A 23,142-nucleotide genomic window follows, 5' to 3' on the forward strand; every position below is an offset into this window, starting at 1 on the left:
CCCTCTATCCTAGTAGCAGCTGCGACGATGAACTCCTCCAGAGTGGCGTCGGGTCGGAGACTCTCGTAGTTTTTGCTGAGAAGTTTTGGGAAGTGCCTTCTCCACCCACTTCTTAACCATAAATTCACCTGGTTGCTGGGGAAGCTTGGCAACCAAAGACTTGGTTTTAGTCATAAGCTCTGCAAAAGTCTCCTTTGGCTGGAGCACCATGTTGGCCAACTCATCCAAAACCTTCTCCTGGTAGTCACCTGGCCTGAGTGCTGCACAGAACTGTTGTCTTAAGGCTGCCCAAGTTGCAAAATGATTCTCTGCAAACTGGTTGTACCATTTGTCTGCTAAGCCCTCCAAGGTAGATGGAACGAGTACCAAATAAGCATCTTCTCTATTAAGACCACGACCCCTACAGAGAGATACAAACCTCCTTGCATGGTCATCAGTTTACTTTTACTTTTTACTTTTTACTTTTTTGGGCTAGAGCCGGCAAGCCAGCAAGGAACTGCCTTTGCTTCGCGTGTACGCAAACAAGTCAAAGACAAATTACCTTGCGGACTTGCCGACAAGGGGAAAAACGCCTCCATGCTGTATCGTGGCATGTCAACCGGGAATGGAAGCAGGTTTCCCCCTCGGGGGAGTAAAAAGTCTTTTCATGCCATGTTAGTCACTCCATGTTCCCTTGTTAGTCACACCACCCGAGGGTAGCGTCGGGAAATCACCAAACGAATTCAGTGATGCATTGAAGGACCAAGGCTGAGAGAGAGGGACATACCCTTGTAACTCACAGATCGTGCTGAATCTTGCCCAGGTACTCCAAGATTTTCACCTGGTAGAAAAAAGGCCCCCGTCCAGCGGATGTCCGGTAGGACTGCCATACCCAAAGTGGGCGTCGGCTCAAAGGAGGCATCCCGATCCGGCCAACAATGGTCACCAAGGCCCGCTCGGAAAGCCCCAGGACCATGTTAGGCGAGACCGCACCGTACGCAATAACTACAAGCCCTACGAGCTTCAAACACCCTCATGGGCCAGAGCATTGTAGTATCGCGGTACGGCCCCGCAGAGGAATGCTGCAACGTTATCCGCATAGGCACTCCTCAGCTGCGGTCCACGACGACCATTATGGGCCCCACGAGGGACAACCCAACCTGGCAATCGCTTTCCGCTAATCTCCCCTCCCAGGAGTAACACTTCGGTATCTTCACCGTTAGGATTGTTTAACAGCCGTCTAGCATGTTCCAAACAGGGTCGTATTGAGCTTCTGAGATTGTCCAGTTCAGGGCACTGTATCAACAGGTGCGTAAGTGACCTTGAACCTTCTTCCATTCCGCACAACGGGCAAGTCCTCGACTGTGCCCGTTCAATCTTATCCTTAAGCATTAAGCCATCCACTCTTGCTAGTAACAAGACTTTCTCCTTCATCCCACCGGGGTTCTTCCCAATGCTCTGCCTAAAGAGGTATCCACGCGTGTCCTCATACTTCCTCTCGATATAAGGATCAAGGGAGACACATTGATGTGAGTGTTCCCAAAGCTTCCAGCTCTCCTGTCTTGCGGTTTCAACAGAAGCGCCGTTGATATACCTCTCCCCCCAAAACTTTGTCCTTTTACACCAAGTCCACTTCTTGAATTGGTTCCAGTCTGGTATATTGTTAACCAAATCTGCAATCCAAGTCTTTAGACCTGCGTATTTGGTAAAAGCTCGTACCCTCTGTCCTGCACAGTAAGCTGGTACGGAGGGGAGCCCTAACTCCCGGTGAAGAGTTGCTGCTGCCACAGAACTCGACTTCGCGGCCTTACCGACTACCCACCTCATTCCAGTTGCTATAAGCGTCTCTACTGGGTTCAACTTCCTCATGTCATGTGAACCCATAATCTCCGCTCCATAAGTCGCCACTGGGAAGACGCACGCCTTGAGAAAGGCCAACCTTGACCACATCGGAATTTTCTTAGAGCACAGAAGATGTTTATGGACATACGTGCACTTTCAATCCTATCCTTAAGGATAGTATCGATCGAGACTTCGTTGTCTATTAATATGCCTAAGTACCTATACTCCGAAGCTACCTGAATCTCCTCAGGTCCGATGTGAGGCTTGAAGGCAATAAGTTCCTCAAGGTCCCCGTTGAACACGGTCGCCTGGCATTTCTTTATGCCGAACTTCATCCCCCACTTCTCCGCCCAACTATGCAATCTATCTAAACTAGCCTGCAACTCCTCCTTAGACTCCGCAAATAAAACTAAATCATCTGCAAAAAGCAGGCCCTGGATCTTCAGGAGTAGGCCTGGAATAGCCACCCCAAGGTCAATCGCACTCTCATCCAAGATGTCATTAATGAATATATTCAAGAGAGTAGGCGATGCGGGACACCCTTGACGCACGCCACGGGCGATTTGGACCTCCTCACTCAACTTCGCTCCCACCCGCACTCTGACCTTGGAAGATTGGTATAAGGCTCGAAAGAAATTCAAGCAACGACCTCCAATCCCTATGGCTTCCATCTTTAAAAAGAGCGCCTCGTGTGGCACTGTATCGTACGCCTTTTCAAAGTCAATATATGCCGCAAACGTCGGTTTCTTAACAACCTTTCGTCTGAGCACAATCTCTTTCAAGGCAATCACTTGTGCCACACACTCCTCCTGAGTCCGAAATCCGGCTTGACCACGCAAGGAGAAGTTTCTTTCCTCAAGTTTCACTAAGATCCTATTGATCACGAGTGAGGTCAAGAGTTTCAGAGAGATTGGAATAAGAGATATCCCTCTGTAGTTGTCCGGATTAGAAAGATCACCCTTCTTCGGGATATACACCACTACCGAGGTAGATGATGCCTCCGGCAACTTCCCTGAATCAAACCAAGTACATAGCAGTTTGAAGACTGCTCTTCCCATGTCTGTATTTGGTTTAAATCGATCCGATCTAGTTCCCTTATCTTGCATAAGGATCTTGAAAAATTCAAGGGGAATGCCATCTATCCCAGCTGCTTTATGTCGCTTGATCTTGCGACATACCTCTCGAACTTCAGTCCACCTAATAGAGTCATTGATGCCCTCTATTCTAGGCCAAAGTCGCACAGCATGGTTATGCCAGTGTTCTGGGTCCTTGCTGAAGAGAGTCCTTTGAAGGTAGGAAACTTGATGTTTACCTTAACCGAAACACTAGCCAACGCCTCCATGACGCCTTGCTCAGGAGCCCGTTGCTCAATAGCCTGTTGTAAAACAGAATAGGAGAGAGCTTTACTAGGGAAGCTGATCGGGAAGATGTGGAACCTGATGGAGGAATGGGTGATGTCGTATGTGGAGGTCTGGGTGACGAGGTTGATGGACTTCTACTAGGTACCAAGGGTCGTCTTCTGTTGTAGTACTTCAGAGGACTTAGTAGTGCGCTTTGACGCTCGACTGACCGCCTTGTATGTGTCATGCAGCGACCACCGATCCAACCAAGCTTTGGGCAAGAAGACCTTTAATAGGCTGAAGACAAGTCTAGACTCTACTAGACCAGGCAAGTACTAGACCAAGGCGGACGAGGAGGACTAGACCAGGGACGAGGGTTGGCTGGACAAGGGCGAGAGAAGACTAGACCAGTTGGACCAAGGCGAGAGGAGACCAGACCAGCAGACCACACAATGCAAGGCAAGATAGGCGAAGCTAGGTAAAAACCACTAGCTTCACTGTTTCTATTCTCAACAGAGAGTGAGACTTCAATTGAGGTCCCACCGTGATCGCCAAAATGAGAGCACCTGTAGCGCGGATAGTGTGTCGTGCTCTCTACAGTGGGTGCTCCTCAGTGCAATGTGCATGACAATCCCACTCAAACAGACTGAAAACAAAGGAACAAATAGACAACAACAGCAGACCACAACATATGACTCGACTATCTCAAAGAACTAATACAGACTCTAGCGTGGCAGCACACTCAGCTCCAGCCCAAGACTCACAGGTACAATGGGGTGTCAAGGCTCAGATGTGCAAGGATGGTGAAGCAGTGTTGTATGTATAGACTCACTACCCTAGACAACGACGTTGGACCATATATCTAGAAGATGATCCGATGACCCAACAGCCTACTCATATGTACAATCATAAAGAGCCACCAACGGCTCATAAATGTCAGCCATCTAAATCTATCCCCAACTGAGTGGTAATTGAGTGGTGGTGACCTGGCCACGATGTCCACTAGACCACCGTCCGTATCCCCTACCACGTGTCACTGCCCAGTCAAGAGAGTCCGTCCAGTCCAGTGTGAACCAGCCTCGGCCAACTGTACTAACTGTGTGTCCTGTGAAAGTGACACTGTAGCCGGCTACAGTTTCCAGAATTAGGGTTTTCAGTAGCAATCAGGGTTAGGGTTTCCCGCATGCTCTCGGGCAGACACATCATCACTTTGTGACACACTGGAACAAAGAAAACTCAAATGACACAACAGTAAACTAACTAAGGAACCAGTACCGACTCTAGCTGGCAACACACTCATCTCCAAGCCTCTGGACTCACAGGTACAATGGGGGTCTCGAGGCTCAACTATGCAAAGAGAGTGCAAATGTGCAAGTGCTAGACTGAACACAAGACTCTAGACTCAATGACTCATAAGACATCTAGGATGCATACAACAACTAGAACCAATTGAGCGTATATACAACCATCAAGAGCAGCCAACAGCTAACACAAATATCCTTGACAGCCAGCTACATCTATCTCTGAACTGTGGTGGTAGTGAATTGGCCATGGTGTCCACTAGACCACCACTCCCTGTGTCTGCCACGTGTCACGGCTCAGGCGAGTGTGAACCCGAGACCAATAGCAACTGCCTATCCAATGCAAGTGACACTGTAGCCCTACTACAAAAATGAACTGAGGAAGCGGAAGGCAAGCTGTCTGCATACAACAAGCTTCACGCATTTGGGGCCTTCAAAGCGATGTGTAGTCAAAACCATTCGATTTTGCAGTATGACAAGGTAAAACTTAAAAGCAAAGCTCTTGGATAAGGCTGACATACCTCAATGACGTTATAACCATAGAGCAGAGCACAGGCATAAATTGCCGCCGTCTTTCCACACTACAGAAGAAATAAAAGCGCTGAAAAAGTTTTAGAAAAGATTAAAGCAAAGGGATCCTTCAATGACACATTCATTTAAATGTTGAGTAATACAGCAATGTACTTCTGAAACTCAAAAGCTGAGCGCAAATTTGTAGCAAAGATCTCATTACATTTCAGCACGCATACTTATTGACATCAAAACCAGAAAAATAACACACACAAGCGTTTTAGAAACACTTCGTTAGACTAGAAGTTAAATTTCACAATTACAGAATGCTGTGCTTCAAGGAAGAAAATTCTTACAAGCAAAGTTTGCTTCTAGGACGAAGAGTTATATCCTGTCCATTACCCTTATTCATTGCAAGTATAGTGCCTCTTTTGTTGTACACAGTTTGATTGAGACATTCTCTTTTTGACAAGAACATAATTGTCAAGGTAAAGATGTAAAGCATTCAATCAGCTGTTGTCATTAAGAAGCCAGTAGATAAAAGAAACCACCCTTGATCTCCAAAGTGTTTGAAGATAATACTAGAAATGGTACAGCAACACACCCCAACGGGTCCCGTCAAAACAAGCACATTTTGTAGAAAGCATCCATTTGAATTCCCACTACAATCTGAATCATCTTCAGACCATCCGCTATCCTCAACTCTGTCATCATCACAACTAGCAGTTTGTGGGTGGGACATCTCTCCATCAAGACAATGGAAAGATGGGATACTCCTGGTTAGCCAGCTTTGCAGCCACATACTAAGAGACGTTACTGCTTCTGTATTGCCCCATACCTGCAATGATATACACAATGTCAAGGAAATGCCAAAATAGACCCTGATTGAAAAGTAGTGTCCGGGATTTAAAATTCAGGACCTGCTCCAGGGAGTACGGCTGGTATACATCCGCCCATAACAAGTTAATTGAGGTACTCTCTGATGTCATGAGCCTGGGAATGGTACCTAAAGAAGCTCCAGAGCATTGTTTACCAAGGCCAGATTGGAAGAGTTTCAACCTGTCAAAGGCAAACAAGCAGCAGCAACACACTCATCCAGTAGCAAAGAAAGACGGCATACAATTTGGCTTTGAGGTACACTGCAGACCAATCAATAACCGCAAATGATTTTAGAGGATATAACAAAATAGACATTGACATAAATGCATCTGGAACTCTCAATAAGCAGTATGAGGGTTATCAAGTGTTGGAAGCCATTTCCTTATTTAAAAGAGGCAAGCAACAACTTTCTCACCCTTTGAGATGAACAACTGTATGACCCCTTTGGTACGGAGGTAATTAAATTGGAGTGCTGCGCCCCAAGAGCAGCATTGTAAAAGAATACAAAAGTAGTTTTGAAGAGGGAGAGCAAGTGTTTTCCAAGTGCCTTCAAGGTCTATGTCCATATCCACTCAAAAGTGTCATAAGCCTTCTTCAAGGTATTACGGTCCTTTAAAAAATCATTGAAAGCTTGAAGATGTGGCTTACAAATAGAATTACCTCCTCACTACCCAGTTCATCCAATGTTCCATGTTAGTGACACAAGAAGTTTATCTCTAGAGAGAATACCTTGATTAATGATTACTCTACAAAAACGATAAAATCTTTCTCACAGTCTAGAAAATACTAGGTCAGGGACAAAAACAGCTAAATGGCCAGTTTATTGGGAGTTTCTAGCTGCTTACGGTACATGTGAACCTCAAGCGTCCGCTCTATACATTTTCCTTCCTTGACATTGAAGACGGTGAATCTTTGGAAATGGGGAAGAATGTTAGAAATGAAATGAAATGTTATATTAACATCTTCAAAAGGCCAAAATGACCTATGAGACCAAACTGATACAATTATGGTGGATCTGATACAAAGTCCGTGTGAAACAGTAAAAGTGTGTACAAAATAACAATAAAGAAAACGATAAACTCAGTAGGTAAGTATCTAGGGAAGTGTCAAAGAAAGGCTTGCATGGGTCGATTGAATTGGGTGGTGCGTTATCTCGTGCCATTGAGGTTTGGAAGATCCCCAAGAGCTCATTAATGGCAGCATACAAGCTTGCAGCCTAGGTTGGGTAGGTACATAAGCCACCACAAGGAGACTACTTTATCCAAGGCCACCTGCTAATGCATCTAGCATTCTCATAGTGCTAACTACCTCAAGTGCTTCTGCCTCACATTCGAGCTCCACAATTGAGGCAGACACCCCAGTGCTCATGAATGGCAATATACAAGTTGCCGTCTGGGTTAGTAAGTAAGGTATAATATCATAGGCACATAGAACGCAAGAGTGGGAACAGCAAATGCGGAACGGGAACGAGCAAGAATTTCCATTCCCTATGGCGATGTACTCACTACTGTCACATGGAAAGGGGACCAGAACGGCAAAAGGGAACCTGGAATAGGAAACAAGGACCCCGAAAATGGCCATTCCCTGCAACTCTAAGGTGTCACAAGCAAAGTACACAGACTACTTATCCAAGCCACCTGTAAAGGATCGATCTAGAGTCTCACTGCGCTGACAGTCTCAGTACTACTGTCTCGCATTGACCACTCTATATGGGGTTTTTTCTACTACGTTACCTCTGCTTTAGGACGGCCTCAGTAAACACACAGCTTCCCTTCTCTCCTTTATCTTTATGCTTGTTGTCCTCCTCAAGATCCTGAGACAAGAAAAGTACAATAAATACCAAACAATACAAATAGTGTAAAATTTATGTGGGTGTCATATCAAACACAAGAAGCACCTCTAGAAACGCTTCCAAATACTGGACACTAGTGCTCTCTAGTGGCTGAAGTGAGATTTCTTCAGTTATATATTGAGAAATTGACCTGAAAGAAAGATGGTCATCGGTATGTGCTTCACAACACCCGTGAAATTATTTGTAAATCATAGGCTGATCTTTGCTTACTTTGATGTCATCCTTGGGTTACTACCAGAGAAAGGTATTCTCAATAGCATATCAAGTTCTTTCACAGGAAGCCCTGGGGTCAAGACACGCTGATCTTTCCTTCTTTCACACCAAAGTGAGGTGCCATTCCACATCTGACTTCCGACTTTGCAAGTATGAACCTATAGAAAATAAAGCAGTAACTTATCTTTGCGCTTTCCAATAACATTGCAAACAACGGAAATAAAGATAATTCTAGCAAAAACCACCTCTAACAGCTGATTTATATGAAAAGGTGGGGCAGGACTCAAACACTCAGATGATGCTACAGGTGCAGAAAAGGTACAGTCAATACTGCTATCACATGAAAATGCTCGGAGCCGAACATTTTGCTGAGAAAAGAATGGATGTGCTGGTTTTCCAGCAGCAAGTTGCGCATTTTCCTGAAAAATGCTAAGCAAATGTTTAAATATGGGCAGCAGCAACATAACAAAAGTCACCTTCAAAAGGAGAAACCGTCATACATCCTCCGATGAATACTCATGTGTTTAACAAACGAAGTCCTTAATACAGATCATCGAGCAGATCTAGTCAAAATATTATCCAGATTTGTTGCAAGCAAAAGAACCAGAAGATAACGAAAAGCTTCACAGTTTTTATTTTTATTTTTCTGATAATTAAGGCAAAAACTTAAATTTTTGCCCCTACGTAAGAAAGCACCAACTTCATGTGCCTATTGACCTTGCTAGTAGGAAAATCTTAAAAGACCAGCAAATTTTTATTAATGATAAAGGACACTCAGAGAAAACTAGAGTTGATTCAGACCAGTAAAGAGTTTTGAGCAAGCTCGCATCTCATATCAAGAAAATCAATTTCACCAGAATACCTCTGCTGCAAGCCTTGCTTCCATCTGCAAATCGACTTGTACCTCTTTGATCTCAGGTTTTGACAAACACTTAGCAGTGAGTTTATTCGTTGACTGGTTCTGCTGCTTTTTTGATAATGGTTTGAAGAAATCTACAGATTTTACAAGCAAAGTAATTGCAGGTAGCTTCGATCCTTAGAAAAAGAGAACTTGAAACAAACTAGCTTGAAGCTTTAAAATAAATGCTGCAGACTATGTTAGCAAAGAAACCTTTAAATAGATTACACTTACTCTTTTCAAAAAGTGAGTATGAATGTTATCTTAGTCCTATGATGCAGCTCAGCATCTATATTTCTGGCTAGCTGCTCAGATTGTTTGTAGCCTTTACGGTGAGTTTAAAGAGAAAAAAGGAGCAAGGTAAGGTATTTTGGAAAGGCTGCTCTAGATGAGTTGCATAAGAGATGGGAAGTAGTCCAGCATTGTCAAAGTGGCAGCTTTGTTTTGTTTTGTTTTAGGAGTCGGGTTGGGCACTCCCAGCCGCTCCCCTCATACACCAAAAAAGTGCACAAGAAGAACGACCGGGACTATGCACCCAGGCTCCTAGGGCACACACTTTTGTCACTAGTTTCCTCTGGACTACGTGAGACCAGAATTACCTACACTCTTAGAGCAGTGCCCTTGAGAGACCCATCTCGCTGACTAGTTATGGGCGTGACAGCAACCAAGTACCTCTGTTCAGAGGCCCAAGTACTGCAGGACTTGCTTCGGATTCCCTTTGGAGTTGCCTCCTCTAGGTAACTTATCACTCACCTCACTAGACTGCCCTTGTAACCCGACGGTTTTCCCCTAGGAAATGCCATACCCGCTTGGAAGGGCGTCGGCTAAGGTTGGTGGTGTCTCCCTTTGCACCTCCCAACCCCTTTTAGGTGAGGTTGACCCCCCGGGGGGGGCAAGGCACTTGGGCGCTCTTGTAGCTCATTTGGCTTTGCTTGGGGTGAATGACGTCATTTCCCTCAAAAAAGATCGGATCAAAGAATAAAGCATAGGAAAGGGGGCATTATCCCCCCATCCGCCTATGCAGAGCACCCAAGTACCGGGGTACAACCTCACCGAGGAACTTCGCCACAGACACGTGCCCTACGGTTCCATTCCTCGAGTGCGGATCATGGTGTACCCAAAAGGGCAGCCGCTTCCTGCGAGCCTCCCCACCTAGGAGGATAATGGTCCTTTCTTCAGGGTCCAACGGCGGGTCAATATCGTTGAGGTGGAGTTGAATCGGTTTAGCCAACACCCCTAGAATGATCAATCGCCAAACAAGACACCGGCAAATGCGAAAACGAACGACCCTCTAACTAGAAGCACAGCAAGCAAATACTATGCCCGGGCCTCCAACTATAAGCCAGTTTGAGTCCGCCTACTCTCGCGAGAGCCAGCACTCTCTCTTCTTCCCTATTCATGATAGTGCTCCTATTGAGCTGAAGCAGGTATCCACGTGTTTGTTCAAAGCCGGCCGTCTTATAGGGCTCCAACGCCAGGCACGAATGCCTCTCATCCCACTTGTCCCATGCGTCTGAGCTAAAGTCAACCGCTCGGATATACTTATTGATCCAATTCTGGGTTCTTGTCGTCCAAGTCCACTTCTTGAACGGTTGGTTCTTAGGCTTCTTGTTTACCAAGGAGCCAATCCAAGTGGATGAAACCGAACGGTACTTGTCAAAAGCCCTTGCTCGTTGTCCCCCACAAAAAGCAGGTATGGGTGGGATGTTAAACTCGTGGTAGTTGCCGTCCCTTCAGAGGTCATCCTTGCTCCCTTCCCGAGTAACATTCGCATCCCGGTGGCGACGAGGCGCTGCAAAGAGTGAAGGACATGCTGATCGTGGACCCCCATAATTTCCGCGCCATAACAAATTACTGGATACACGCACGCCTTAAAAACAGTTAGTCAAGATCAGATTGGGATTGCTCGGTTTGCCAACAGGTGTTGACATGCGAATAGGCTTTTCCTACCCTTGTTCGTTCGCTCCTTGACGATGCGTTCAATGGAGAAGGTCGAGTCTACGTAGATGCCAAGGTACTTGTACGTGTCACGATTGTGACTATGTTAACAGTATTACATCTACTCCTAGTTGCAGATACGCAAAGTGCCATGCCAAGGAGGACCCCTACGCTTGGATGGTCACACCACTTCGCTCAAGAGACGTACCTCTTCGCCAAAAGCCACACTCCTTCGACGACTGGTCACACCCTTTCGCTCTACGTGTGCGACTCTTCGCCCAATGGTTGCAGCTCTTCACTGAAAGAATGTGTCTTTACGTTTAAAGTCGCGTCTCTTCACTATGAGACATGTCTTTTCGTTTGTGTCTCTTCGTCTCCTATATAAGGACCTACTGTACTCAGTTTTCAACAAGTCAGTCATTCAATCAATCAACACAGAGTCTTCTGAGTCTTGTTTCTGAGTTCAATTCAAGTTTCTTAAGTCTTAATCATGAGTTTAAGTACTTAATTAAGGATTAGTACCTAGAATCCTTACAGTACGTTTCACCCACTACAACCATCTCACCACCCAGAAGAAAGATCCTCATAGAGAGATCCTGCAGGTCCCCGTGGAACACCATGACCATGCATTTTTCAATTCCAAAGGTCATGCCCCAGGTCTTGGCCCATTCACTTACCTTATCAAGGCTCGTCTCTAGGCTTTCAAGAGAGTCAGCAAGCAAAACCAGGTCGTCGGCAAAAAGGAGTCCTTTAATTCTCTTGAGGAGGTTAGATACTTCTAGGCCCCATGTTTCCCCATCTCCGTCTAAAATATCATTTATATATATGTTAAATAGACAGGGCGATCCCGGGCATCCTTGGCGGACTACTCGCTGCACCGGGATCGAATCCGACAGATGCTCCATGCGTCGGACTTTAACAAAGGTGGACCTGTAGAGCGCTTGGAAAAATCTAAGCGCTCGACCTTGCAGGCCAGCCGCAGCGAGCTTCAGGAACAGCGCCTCATGCGGTACTGTGTCATATGCCTTCTTGAAATCAATGTAGGCCGCACAGGTTAATTTCCCATCCTTATGACTGAGTTTCACTATTTCCTTCAGGCATGCAACTTGCCCTATGCGTTCCTCATTAGCACGGAATCCTGCTTGGCAAGATATGATTGCAGATCCTCTTGCTATGATGTTTAATAGAGCCATGTACGAGGGTTACCCTGAGACTTGGAGTATGTCCACTATTGTGCCTATCTTCAAGTCGGGAGATCCTATGCTTCCCGAGAATTACCGAGCCATCATGGTTGGTCACACTCTGGCTAGGCTATATGCATCAATTCTTGAGCATGAGTTATGTGGATGGGCAGAGAGAGAGGGCATACGGCAGCAGGACAAGCAAGGTTCAGGAGAGGTTTCTCCACTCTTGACCAGATTTTGATAAATTGATACTCAGAACCATTATTGAGGAGGGTAGACACCATGGCAAGAGGATATATTGTAGCTTTGTGGATTTCCGCAAAGCCTTTGATACAGTGCCACGAGCCAGACTCATACACAGATTGCAAGACATAGGGGTGCCTACAGAGCTGATCTGGGGGATCTTAGCTTTATACAGGACAGTGGTAGGACAGGTACGCACTACTCAGGGCATGTCCGAGATGGTTCACTCCACCATTGGGGTGAAGCACGGTTGTCCCCTATCTCCGACTCTCTTTGGGGTATATGTAGATGAGTTTTCAGATTATGTACAGGCAGAGGGTGATAGAGGTGCTCAGCTTGCAGAGACATGGATTCCGTTGCTATTATATGTTGATGATATTGTGCTGATCTCAAATTCTCCAGAGGGGATGCAGCGTCATTTGGATGAATTGCATGTATTTGCACCGGGACAGTGGATTGTCTGTGAACCTTGGTAAGACCAAGGTAATGGTGTTTAACACCACGGCGCAGTGGGTAAGAAGGTCCGCCCCCACTTTTACATATGGTCGAGAGACTGTGGAGTATGCAGATACATACACTTATCTTGGGGCGGTTTTCAGTGGTCCAGTATTTTCCCTGAGGCGTGCAGCAGATACACGATTGACCAAAGCCTATGCAGCATTGGGGAGACTTGAGAGGATATGTTCGCAGGTTCAGTTCCACGAACCTCGGACAAAGCTTTAGCTCTTTGACACTTTGGTCACTTCGGCCATGCTGTACGGAGTGGAGATATGGGGCCCCTCAGTTGATCATCATAGCAGAGCTGGCAATACTGATGGATGGAGATGTATGGAGAAGCCCTTGGTGTCTATGATTTCTCGGATGATTAGGGCCAAGGCCTCAGTACCACATGACATTATTAGAGCGGAGCTCGCTGCTCCTCCATTGGTAGTGGAGACACTCACTCAATCAGTTTCATTTATGTATAGCACTTCGGCTCTCCCTACAGACAGATATGCTCGATTAGCACTAGAGTCTTCGCGACAGCTGGCATTGCAGGGAGATAGATCATGTTGGTATGCAAAGATGGCATCTTGGTTTCAGTTACATGGCTTTAGTATGGATCGGCTACCCCCATTTCAGTACTCTTTGGATGCACCCTCCATCTCCTTCACTAGGGCAGAGATTACCAGGCTCATCAGACAAGACTTGATTCAGCTGGATACGAAGAGGACATGGATACAACCTACACATGAGCTAGGTTCGAAGATGACTTTCTATAGAGAGCATCTTCTCCAACTCACGGAGGATGGTTTTGTGATCAGAACTTAGACCAGGATACATGGACACTCATCTATCCCACGAGATACGATGTGCTATGGTCAGATACGCACATCCTCACATCAGCTAGAGATCGAGACACGCAAATTTAGAGGAGTACCCGCTGAGTCCAAGATTTGTCAGGTGTACCAGATAGAGCCAGAGACAGAGCTACATTACATGTCACTGCCCAGTATACTATGAGATACGAGGCCGCTTTCACTGTCTATTCAGAGAGGGTTTTGGGCCACTTTCTAGAGTCATGAGATACCAGGATCAGAGATGCCTCGGATTATACTTACTAGAGATTCAGAGAAGACCTCTTGAAAGAGGGGCACAATGAGAGAGATCCAGCAACAGCCGAAGATTACAGATTTCTTTGTCACAGACAGAGGAGTCTAAGCAGCCCCAACAGCATAACAACACCAGAGGCACCATAGGCATACTGCTTGATCGGGCGATAGAGTTGGGGCGGTCCCGTCGCCCACGGATGAGGGGGCCCTCTCGACATCGACGTAGACTGCTACAGAGAATCCATACCATACTGGCGCGACATAGGAGCCATCTTGACAGAGTGCCTACCTTAGAGGACATTGAATCTATATAGCCTTTTGGATACTGATGTATATGTATATGATGCCTCGACTGTCTGAGAGCTCCATTGTATCAACTCACCCTTTGTATTCCCCTTGTATCAGCTTTCACCCCACCCCTACCCACTATTTTCTTTTCATTCTTTGTACTTTTTGTACCCAGACCTGGTATTAGATTCACCACATGTAACCTTTTGGTCTCATAGGTCATTTTGGCCTTTTGAAGACGTTAATATTACATTTCATTTCATCATCTCTCTCTCTCTCTCTCTCTCTCTCTCTCTCTCTCTCTCTCTCTCTCTCTCTCTCTCTCTCTCTCTCTCTCTCTCTCTGCTATCAATAGTAGTTTAGGATTCCATAGTATTTTATTGTGACATTTGTCATTTCATTTTTGTCATTGTTGTCATCTTGTTACCCTGACTCTGACTTTGTATCAGATCCACCACATTGTAACTTTCTGGTCTCATAGGTCACTTTGGCCTTTTGAAGACGCTAATATAACATTTCATTTTATTTCATCTCTCTCTCTCTCTCTCTCTCTCTCTCTCTCTCTCTCTCTCTCTCTCTCTCTCTCTCTCTCTCTCTCTCTCTCTCTCTCTCTCATAGGTCATTTTGGCCTTTTGAAGACGTTAATATTACATTTCATTTCATTTCTCGCCCACCACCCCCCCCGCCTGCTTGCACCAGCACCCACCACCCCCTGCCTACTCGCGCCACCTGCTGCTGAGCTGCGCGCCCACTGCCTGCTGCATCACCATCGACTGCCATTGCCCCTGCTGCTGGCCACGTTACTTGGGTTGCACCCCTCCCGTCTATGCTCTGTGCTGCAGTCCCCGCCTGTAGGCATTAACACACACACCCCACACCCAGCCCACCCACTTTCAGCCCTGCTACGCGCGCACGCGCGTACACACACACATTCACACCCACACATACATAAATACACGCCCACATCTCCCCTCACACTCACACACACAAAAATACACATATACACCTACACATACACATACAACAACCCCCCCCCCCCCCCCCCCCCCCCCCCCCCCCTTCATGGCCCTCTTGCCTTTGTCTTGTTGATCATCCTGATCACTTTGATCACCCCTCGAAGCAAAGATTGAGGCCCTCGACATGGCAAAGGGAGCAACAAAGGAAGAAATGTCGAAGATGGACGACAAAATACACGCCACAATCAAGGAAAACAAGAGGATGACGGACTCCGCCCTTAACACCATCATCAACCGCCTCTCCAAGCTCGAGAAGGGAGAAACCTACCACAAAGAAAGAGAAGGAGAGATGGGAGATGGAGAGGGAACAAGAGAAGGAGGAATGGTGGAAGAGGCAAGAAGAATGGACCAAAGAGAGGGAGGACATGAGAGAACAAATCGAGCTCCTCAAAGCCTCGATCGCATCTCTCACCCCCGAAGCAGGAGAGATGACCACGGACACAAAAGAAGCCCTCAAAGAGGAACTCACCAAGGCTTTGACCGCTAGCATCGAGGACAAATTAGAAGCCACTAAAGAGGGGTGGGTCAAGGTAGTGAAGAAGAACATCAAGGAGGCAAAAGAGGAGGCACAAAAGGAAGTCCTCATTGTGCACACTACCCTTGATGAGGAGAAGATGAGACAAGCCCGACGTCTCAACATCCGCGTCACGGGCATTATGGAAAAGGAAGGCTCCACCCCCGAGTCCGATGGAAAGGCATTATGCAAGAAACTCGGCTATAATGAAGAGGAGCCACCCCCTTTCATCAAAGCTTGGAGAGCGGGTAAAGACCTTACAAGGAAGAGAGCCCTCATCCTACATTTCTCCTCCAAAAAAGCACGGACTACTTTCCTTCGCAAGAGGGTGATCTTAAGAGGGCTTGATGGACCACCCATCTACCTCGATGACGATCTCACACCCATGCAAGTGGCACACCGGCGCACATGCATGCCTAGAGTACACCAAGCCCGCAAGGAGGGGAAGAGGGCCTCATATAGAGATGGTCGAGTCATCATTGATGGCAAGACCATAGCATAGGGACTCGTGGCCTATGGGACACTCTACGAGGAGATACACATGGCAGTTTGGAACTGCAACGGCTCTCTATGGACACACCCAGGGAGACTGGAAGAGGTGATGCATGGTAGAGACATCATCCTACTTACAGAGACACGCGAGAGCTCAAAGAGAGGTCTACCTTGAGTACAGGACTATGAGTGGGAGTCTACACACAGGAAGTGTACACGACACAACACCTCCAAAGGATCTGGCGAAGTAGTCGTTCTCTATCGCCGCTCACTTCATAGCAGGATACAGATAGTAGCCCGCGATCCAAAGGCGCGCTACATGTGGATACGGATTGGGCTATACGAGGAGCACATCCACTACATTGCCATTTGCTACTTTGCACCCAGCAGATCTAGGTTTGCACAGACAGGCGGAGGGGAGATGGAGGAGGTTCATACACACAGAGAAGGGGAGGAGGACAATACACACTCACCATATGCATGTCTCAGGGAGGAGATCATGGAGTACTCTAGACTGGGTGAAGCCTTCCTCACGGGGGATTTCAACGCAAGGACACAGAGTAGACAATGTGATATTTACAACTTCGACGACCCAAAGCTACTCTCCACTATGGAGGACACAGGGGCAGAGAGGATCTCCAAAGATACCACCACACCCACACCATATGGGAGATACCTACTTCGCCTGAGATCATAGCACCGTCTCGTTATTTATAATGGGATGGTGCAATGGCCATCTTCCAACAACTTGACTTGCATACCGCCATCAGTAGCCAGCAAAGGTAGTACAGTGGATTACATCATCGGCTTCAAGGAGGCAGCCCACCTGCTCACATCCTTCACCATCCCACCATTACCTATTGGAGCTGACCACGCATATCTCGCCCTCTCTTTCACTGGCTCACCTATCTCACACACACCACCTCCACCCACACCACACACCACTATACACTTCACACATGAGCTAGCCTGAGTTTACTCATCACATGTATATGAGGGGATCTACACTCTCGACCCAGACACACCACTCTACACTCACTAGCCAGCTCTCTACAGTTTTACACACCTCAGCCCTCTGTTGCTTTCCACACACTACCCATAGTGGTCGACCCCCACCCTCTGGGACAACCCAGAACCGATGGTATGACGGGGGGTGCAAAGATCTTTACAGACAGCTACAAGGTCGACGAGCCTTGGAGGAGATCACCGAGAGTGAGGTCAAGCGACAAATGAAGGCCATCACACGCCGTAAACGGCGGGCCTTCGAGGAGGCGCACAAGCTTGATCTTTACCACCTTCTCATGAGTACAGACTGCGCCACAGCATGGAGGATTCTGAGAGAGCCACACCCCACCACCCTCATGGAGGACCCCCAGATTTGGCATGACTATGCCGAGCACTTATACCAGATACCTAGGCAGCCACTGATCCCAAAGCCATCTGATCCCCGACTTATCATCTCGACTTTCTTCACATCTAGTATGGTGGAGAGGGCCATTCGACGCTTTCAGCATGGCCACTCAGTAGATCACATTGGACTACAGAGTGAGCACCTGATATATGCAGCAGACACTCTCTCCCCCTTGATTGCACGTCTCTTCAACCGCGCTTCGGTTGAGGGACTACCAGAGGAGTGGACTATGCCTATCCACAAATCTGGCGACACCTTGGATCCAGGGAACTACAGGACTATCATGATTGGTCACACATTGGCCAAATTGTATGGGGCAGTTCTTGAGGCAGAGCTTAGCCCATATGCAGAGGCACCAAGGCTACGCGCATCACGACAAGCAGGCTTTCAACGCACTTTCTCGACTATCGACCACATTTTCCTGCTTCGCTGCCTCATCAACGGAGCGAGAGCACGAAAGAGGAGACTCTACTGCTGCTTTGTGGATTTCCGCAAAGCCTTTGACACCATCCCCGGAGAGACTCTTTCAGCACCTCCAAGAGCTATAGATACCATCTGAAATGATATGGGCCATTCATTCTTTGTATACACAGGTCATAGCTAGAGTGCGATGCCCAGGTGGACTATCAGATCCCATTGCTAGCACCATTGGCGTGAAGCAAGGATGCCCCTTTTCCCCGACTCTATTTGGTCTCTACATCGACAAGATCTCAGATTACATCCTACGAGCAGGCGGAGAGGGATCGGACTTAGCAGGTACACCAGTCCATAATATAGACTCACAAGCAGTTACGGATTGCTTCTCGGTGTTTGGTACGACCAAAGAAGAGGGCGTTTCTAGCTCGGCGAGAGCAGGATTTATATCAATTGTTTTTGAGCCACGATTCAAGCGAGGCATGGTGAGCACTCCTCCCCACCGGTCATCACTTCTACGGAGGCATGGGGTCAGTATGCATCATCTCTCTACACCGTCTCGGGGCAGCCACCTCTTCCAGATCCACCAGAGCCATGCCCACACACGTGCTTTCTTTACCGCGAAGATGGTAAAGAAATCCATTGACAGGATGAAGACTAGGAGAGCATATGATCACGATGGCCCGGTAGCAAAGCATTTTATACATGCCAAAGATTTGCTTGCAGAGCTACTAGCAGTGATGTTCAACAGTGCCATGTGCGAGGGCCTACCTGATACTTGGAGTTTGTCCACGATTGTACATATCTTCAAGTCAAGGGACCCTATGGAGTCTGGGAACTACCGCACCGCACTATCTTGATTGGACACACATTGGCACGGTTGTACACATCCATTCTTGAGCAGCAATTGAGTAGATGGGCAGAGAGAGAGGGTGTACGGGCAGCAAGACAGACGGGTTTCAGGAGAGGTTTCGCTACTTTTGATCATATCTTGACACTCAGAGCCATTATTGAGGGGAGATCACGTAGGAGACGGGTCTATTGTTGCTTTGTGGAGTTCCGCAAAACCTTCGATACAATGCCCAAAGCTAGATTGATGCGCAGAGACTGCAAGAGATGGGGGTTCCAAAAAAGTTGATTTGGGGTATCATGACTTATACAAGTCAGTAGTGGGGCATGTACACACTCCAAAGGGGATTTCTGATTTGATTCACTCCACTATTGGGGTGAAACGAGGCTGCCCGCTATCTCCTACACTATTTGGCAAGTAGGTGGATGAGGTTGATGACTACATTGAGAGAGATGGTGATAGAGGAGCATAGTTAGCAGGGACATGAATCCCACTACTGTTAGATGCTGATGATATTGTGTTTATTTCCGACTCCCCGGAGGGGATGCAGCGTCATTTAGATGCTTTGTACACAATTGCCCACGATAGTGGATTGTCTGTTAACCTGGGGAAAATCAAGGTTATGGTGTTTTAACACCACACCACAGTGGGTCAGGAGGTCAGCACCTACTTTTACATATGGCCAAGAGACGGTGGAGTATACAGATGCATACACCTATCTTGGGGTAGTCTTCAGTGGACCGGCAATTTCATTGAAGAGAGCAGGAGAGACTAGATTGACGAGAGCTTATGCAACCTTGGGAGGTTTGGAGAAGATGAGTTCGCAGGTTCAGTTTCAGGAACCTCAAACAAAGCTGTTGCTTTTTGACACTCTAGTGGCTTCAGCTATGCTCTATGGGGTTCAGATTTGGGGGGCCCTCAGTGGACCACCAGGGTAGATCTCGTAGCACTGATGGATGGAGATGTATGGAGAGGCCTCTAGTCTCTATGATCTCCCGGATGATTCGGGCTAAGGCCTCAGTGCCACATGAGATTATTCGGGCTGAGCTAGCTGCCCGCCCCTCCTCTCTTAGTTGAGGCCCTTACTAAATCAGTCTCCTTCATGCATAATTTATGGGACCTTCCCAGAGACAGATATGCTCGGCTAGCACTTGAGTCATCCTCACAGCTAGCGCTACAAGTCACTCTTTGTATCATTCTCTTTCTCTGTCTAGTCTTGCACAACTCATGAAGTAAAAGGAAGTCTCTCAATCATTAAAAGGAACCTTGAGTACTCACTGAGCACTCATCCTGAGCATTCACCATCAATCACTTGCATTGCACATAACATCCGTTGTGCCACTTGTGGCCTTTTTGTTGGGCACCCTATATTTACGTTTTTGACCCTGCATGTTCCCATTTTATTTGAGATGGGTTATTGAGACGTGGGTCGGTGGGTCGCGCACTAGTGTTACTTTCCTACATAGGGAGAGGGCACTTAGAAGCAATTACTTTACCATCTGAAGTAGAATTCGGAAATTCAATGCCATGTTGACACATGCATAGGATGCATGAAAGGACTATTCTATAAAGACATGCGCCTAGATGCACCACTGGCTGCCAGAAGAGAGGGGGCATACTGGCATTGAGTTATTACAAAGCACCGCGGGGCTTGTGTCACTCTTTCTCCATATCTTCTCTCTCTAGCGTCTTTTCTCTTCTCTTCTCTTCTCTCTCTCCCAAGTGTTTCCTCGTCACCGCACCTTCTACTGCACTTTGACACTAACATGGCAAAACATAACCAGACGTGAGAAAACTACCTCACTCCATCACGACACAGCCACAAAAAAACCCTCGCTTCCTATCACCTGTCCTTGGGAGATACTAAGACCGATTGGACAAATCCAAAGAGATGCCAAACTATAACAAATTCTTATAAGATAGAAGAGCAAGGCCCTTTTCTTCACAAGTCGCAAGTCAAAATCATCAATGTCATAATGGTCATTTTGAACACAGTGCATGTCATTATTAACTTTACCACTAGCTGCACTGTTGGTATACCTATTCTGCCAATATTAGCTACTGGTAAATAATGTTCCTTCTGCCCAGAAAAACAGAGATAAAATGAAGCTTCTAGAAAACATAACACTTCCAAGTTTGCAAAGAGCCAAATTCATGGTTGAGATAATAATGTTGAGTTCCTTCTAACCTCGAGGTTTCCCAACTGCTGTACAGTCGTTCAGCCCCACTTTGCTGACTGCTTGTATCGATTTAATCTCAGTGCTCTTTGCCAATGCCTTGTCTTGTACAGCTGCTAGTTTTTTGTCGGGAACCTGTTAAGTTACAAGTCTTAAAATAAGCCGTCACATTACAGATCATCCTCTGCAAACAAAAAAAAAAAGAGAGAAAAAAGACAGAACTGCAAGAAAGTCCATGATCCCTGACTGAATTGCACGTTTCTTGATTTTGGGAGCACAAGATGCTTCAAGAGCTGCCTTTTGAGCAGAAGGTCGTTTACACAATACTGAAGATATGGAAGATCCGTAAGCACATTTCTTGACTTGAGGAACACGAGTTGTTTCAAGCGGCACAAGCTCCGTGGAGCACCGCATACAGTTCGGCGCATCAGGAAGAAGGGGCTGAGCCGCTGCTGTGAACGGAAGGCAGCTGGAAATGGGTTTGTGTGATCGGTGCCGATGGGCTTTTGTTTCCATCATTTCAAGAGAATCTCAGTTTCAAGAACAGAGGCTCCATGGGATTCTTTAGCAGTTTTTAAACCAGGAGCGAGTTCTGTATGTGCTGCTCGCTAGAGAACTCTGCGTTCTGTCCACGGCTAGCCTCGGCAGTTCCATAAACCAATACACACGTCTCAGCTCATGTTTACAAAAACTGGCGCCAACAATGCTGTTTTCACACTGAAGTGCACTTGTCCATCTCCTTGGACGGTTTGTAATGTAGATTTTCGAGGTGAAAATGCCAAATCCCTTCTGTAAATTCATTAGACGCTGACCGTCGCTGAGTAGGGATCCCCAATCTCGGAAAAATAAAAATAAAAATTCTTTCAAAACATCTCAAATGCATAAGTGAAAGGTGAGCCTAGGAAGTGAAAAGCCTCATGGAATTGGAAGGTCAAAGGACTTTTCATCTCTACATAAAGAAGTGTTCTACCTTAAAGTGTGAATTGATTCATTTATTAAGCATTGTTTATTAGTAAGCATTTTAGTTTAAATCCGAGTATATATCTTAGATTAGAAAATAAACTCCGATTTTCTCACAAGAAATCAAGGCCAAAAAAATGCCTCTTTCATGATGTCTTCTTAGTGCAATGACCTAATGACTTGCTTGATGCCACTAATTCTCTAGTGCATAGCCTTTGCTCAACACAACAGGTTGTTGACCATAAGGCACGTGCTAAGAGTGTTGCACTTTGTGAAGATTTTAGCTCGCTCAGCATTTTTTATGATGAGTCTTGTAAAGAATTTACTTTTCCAACGTTTTTTTTGGACACAAAAGAAAGTATCATTCCTTGACTAAGCAGAAGTATCAAAAAGTGGCATAGTGGGAGCTCAAGAATCAGAATAAACGTTGCGCCATCGACATTTGGGAACCTCCTCTGTAAAACAACAAAAGTTATCATCGTCAAGGTGCTAGGCTCGATATGGGTTCGTCTTTGAAAAGGAAAAATCCAATAGAAACAACTTCAACCTAAAGATGTTCAATTCAGCACCAATATCGACCAATTGCTATCATTCCAATTTGACTACCTTGAGTTTGAAACATTGCGTGCATTCATTGATTACAAGGCTAAGCTTAAATGAAATGGTTTTGCTAGATTAACTAGCTAGGTTAGCTTACCTTCTTCATCACTTTCTCGTGTACAGAGCAACCATAAAAAACATTGAAAGTTTGTTTGTGTGAATTAAACCATCATATCATTGAGACAAATCACCCAAGCATAAGCTTTTTTACGCAGGAATTGGTGCACTTAGACCCTATCACAACCACCCAGCATTATGTCCATAGATTCAAACAAATGAAAAAAGAGCTAAAATGCAACCAAAAACATACTTGATGAAGTGATAGACTACTTCATCAGGCTCATGACGTGAAAATTGCAGATTCAAATCCTATCCCCACAGCTCAAAGGGGGTCACGCATAGATATGTTAATATAGCACGCGAGTCCAACATAAAGGGTTTCTTATATTAAGAAGATTTAACAAAATTACAATTACAAAAGGGGTTTTTTTTCATTTTGGAAAAAAAAATTGTGTGTTTCTTAAGAAAAAAGGGTTGTTTGTTCTTAATGATGCATACACTGCTAGGAACATATCTATGGGTAGGTTTTGGCAAGCAATGGCGTAGCAAGAGCGGAGGTGAGCGGGCTTGATCTAAGTTAAGAGGGTTG

General features: G+C 46.2%; 2 protein-coding genes across 2 annotated transcripts in view; one reads left to right on the plus strand and one right to left on the minus strand.

The window, feature by feature from the left end:
* The window catches only part of LOC147427224 (uncharacterized), a 97,243-nt gene extending 75,641 nt beyond the window's left edge, over positions 1-21,602 (minus strand). Inside the window, exons 1-10 of the mRNA XM_086498798.1 lie at positions 21,156-21,602; positions 20,945-21,068; positions 8,779-8,909; positions 8,162-8,335; positions 7,914-8,074; positions 7,749-7,833; positions 7,585-7,664; positions 5,893-6,031; positions 5,577-5,810; positions 4,984-5,043 (exon numbers count right to left, since the gene is read on the minus strand). Coding sequence (XP_086354924.1) covers positions 4,984-5,043; positions 5,577-5,810; positions 5,893-6,031; positions 7,585-7,664; positions 7,749-7,833; positions 7,914-8,074; positions 8,162-8,335; positions 8,779-8,909; positions 20,945-21,068; positions 21,156-21,452 — 1,485 coding nt within the window. The 5' untranslated portion in view covers positions 21,453-21,602. The remainder of the gene's footprint in view (positions 1-4,983; positions 5,044-5,576; positions 5,811-5,892; positions 6,032-7,584; positions 7,665-7,748; positions 7,834-7,913; positions 8,075-8,161; positions 8,336-8,778; positions 8,910-20,944; positions 21,069-21,155) is intronic.
* On the plus strand, positions 15,200-16,091 carry LOC147427226 (uncharacterized). The gene is made up of 2 exons (XM_086499307.1): positions 15,200-15,360; positions 15,398-16,091. The coding sequence occupies exons 1-2, from the start codon at positions 15,200-15,202 to the stop codon at positions 16,089-16,091; spliced, it is 855 nt and encodes a 284-aa protein (XP_086355433.1).
* Positions 21,603-23,142: the final 1,540 nt, after the last annotated feature.

The sequence above is a fragment of the Adiantum capillus-veneris genome, chromosome 24 (assembly GCF_014529385.1).
Source record: "Adiantum capillus-veneris isolate H3 chromosome 24, ASM1452938v2, whole genome shotgun sequence".
Classification (NCBI taxonomy): domain Eukaryota; kingdom Viridiplantae; phylum Streptophyta; class Polypodiopsida; order Polypodiales; family Pteridaceae; genus Adiantum; species Adiantum capillus-veneris.

Bases quoted from the DNA above. Each gene is read 5' to 3' on its own strand.
- LOC147427226 (XM_086499307.1), top strand. From the start codon at position 15,200: ATGGCAAAGGGAGCAACAAAGGAAGAAATGTCGAAGATGGACGACAAA. The intron at 15,361-15,397 runs AGAGATGGGAGA...AGAGAAGGAGGA, and splicing joins TACCACAAAGAAAGAGAAGG to ATGGTGGAAGAGGCAAGAAG.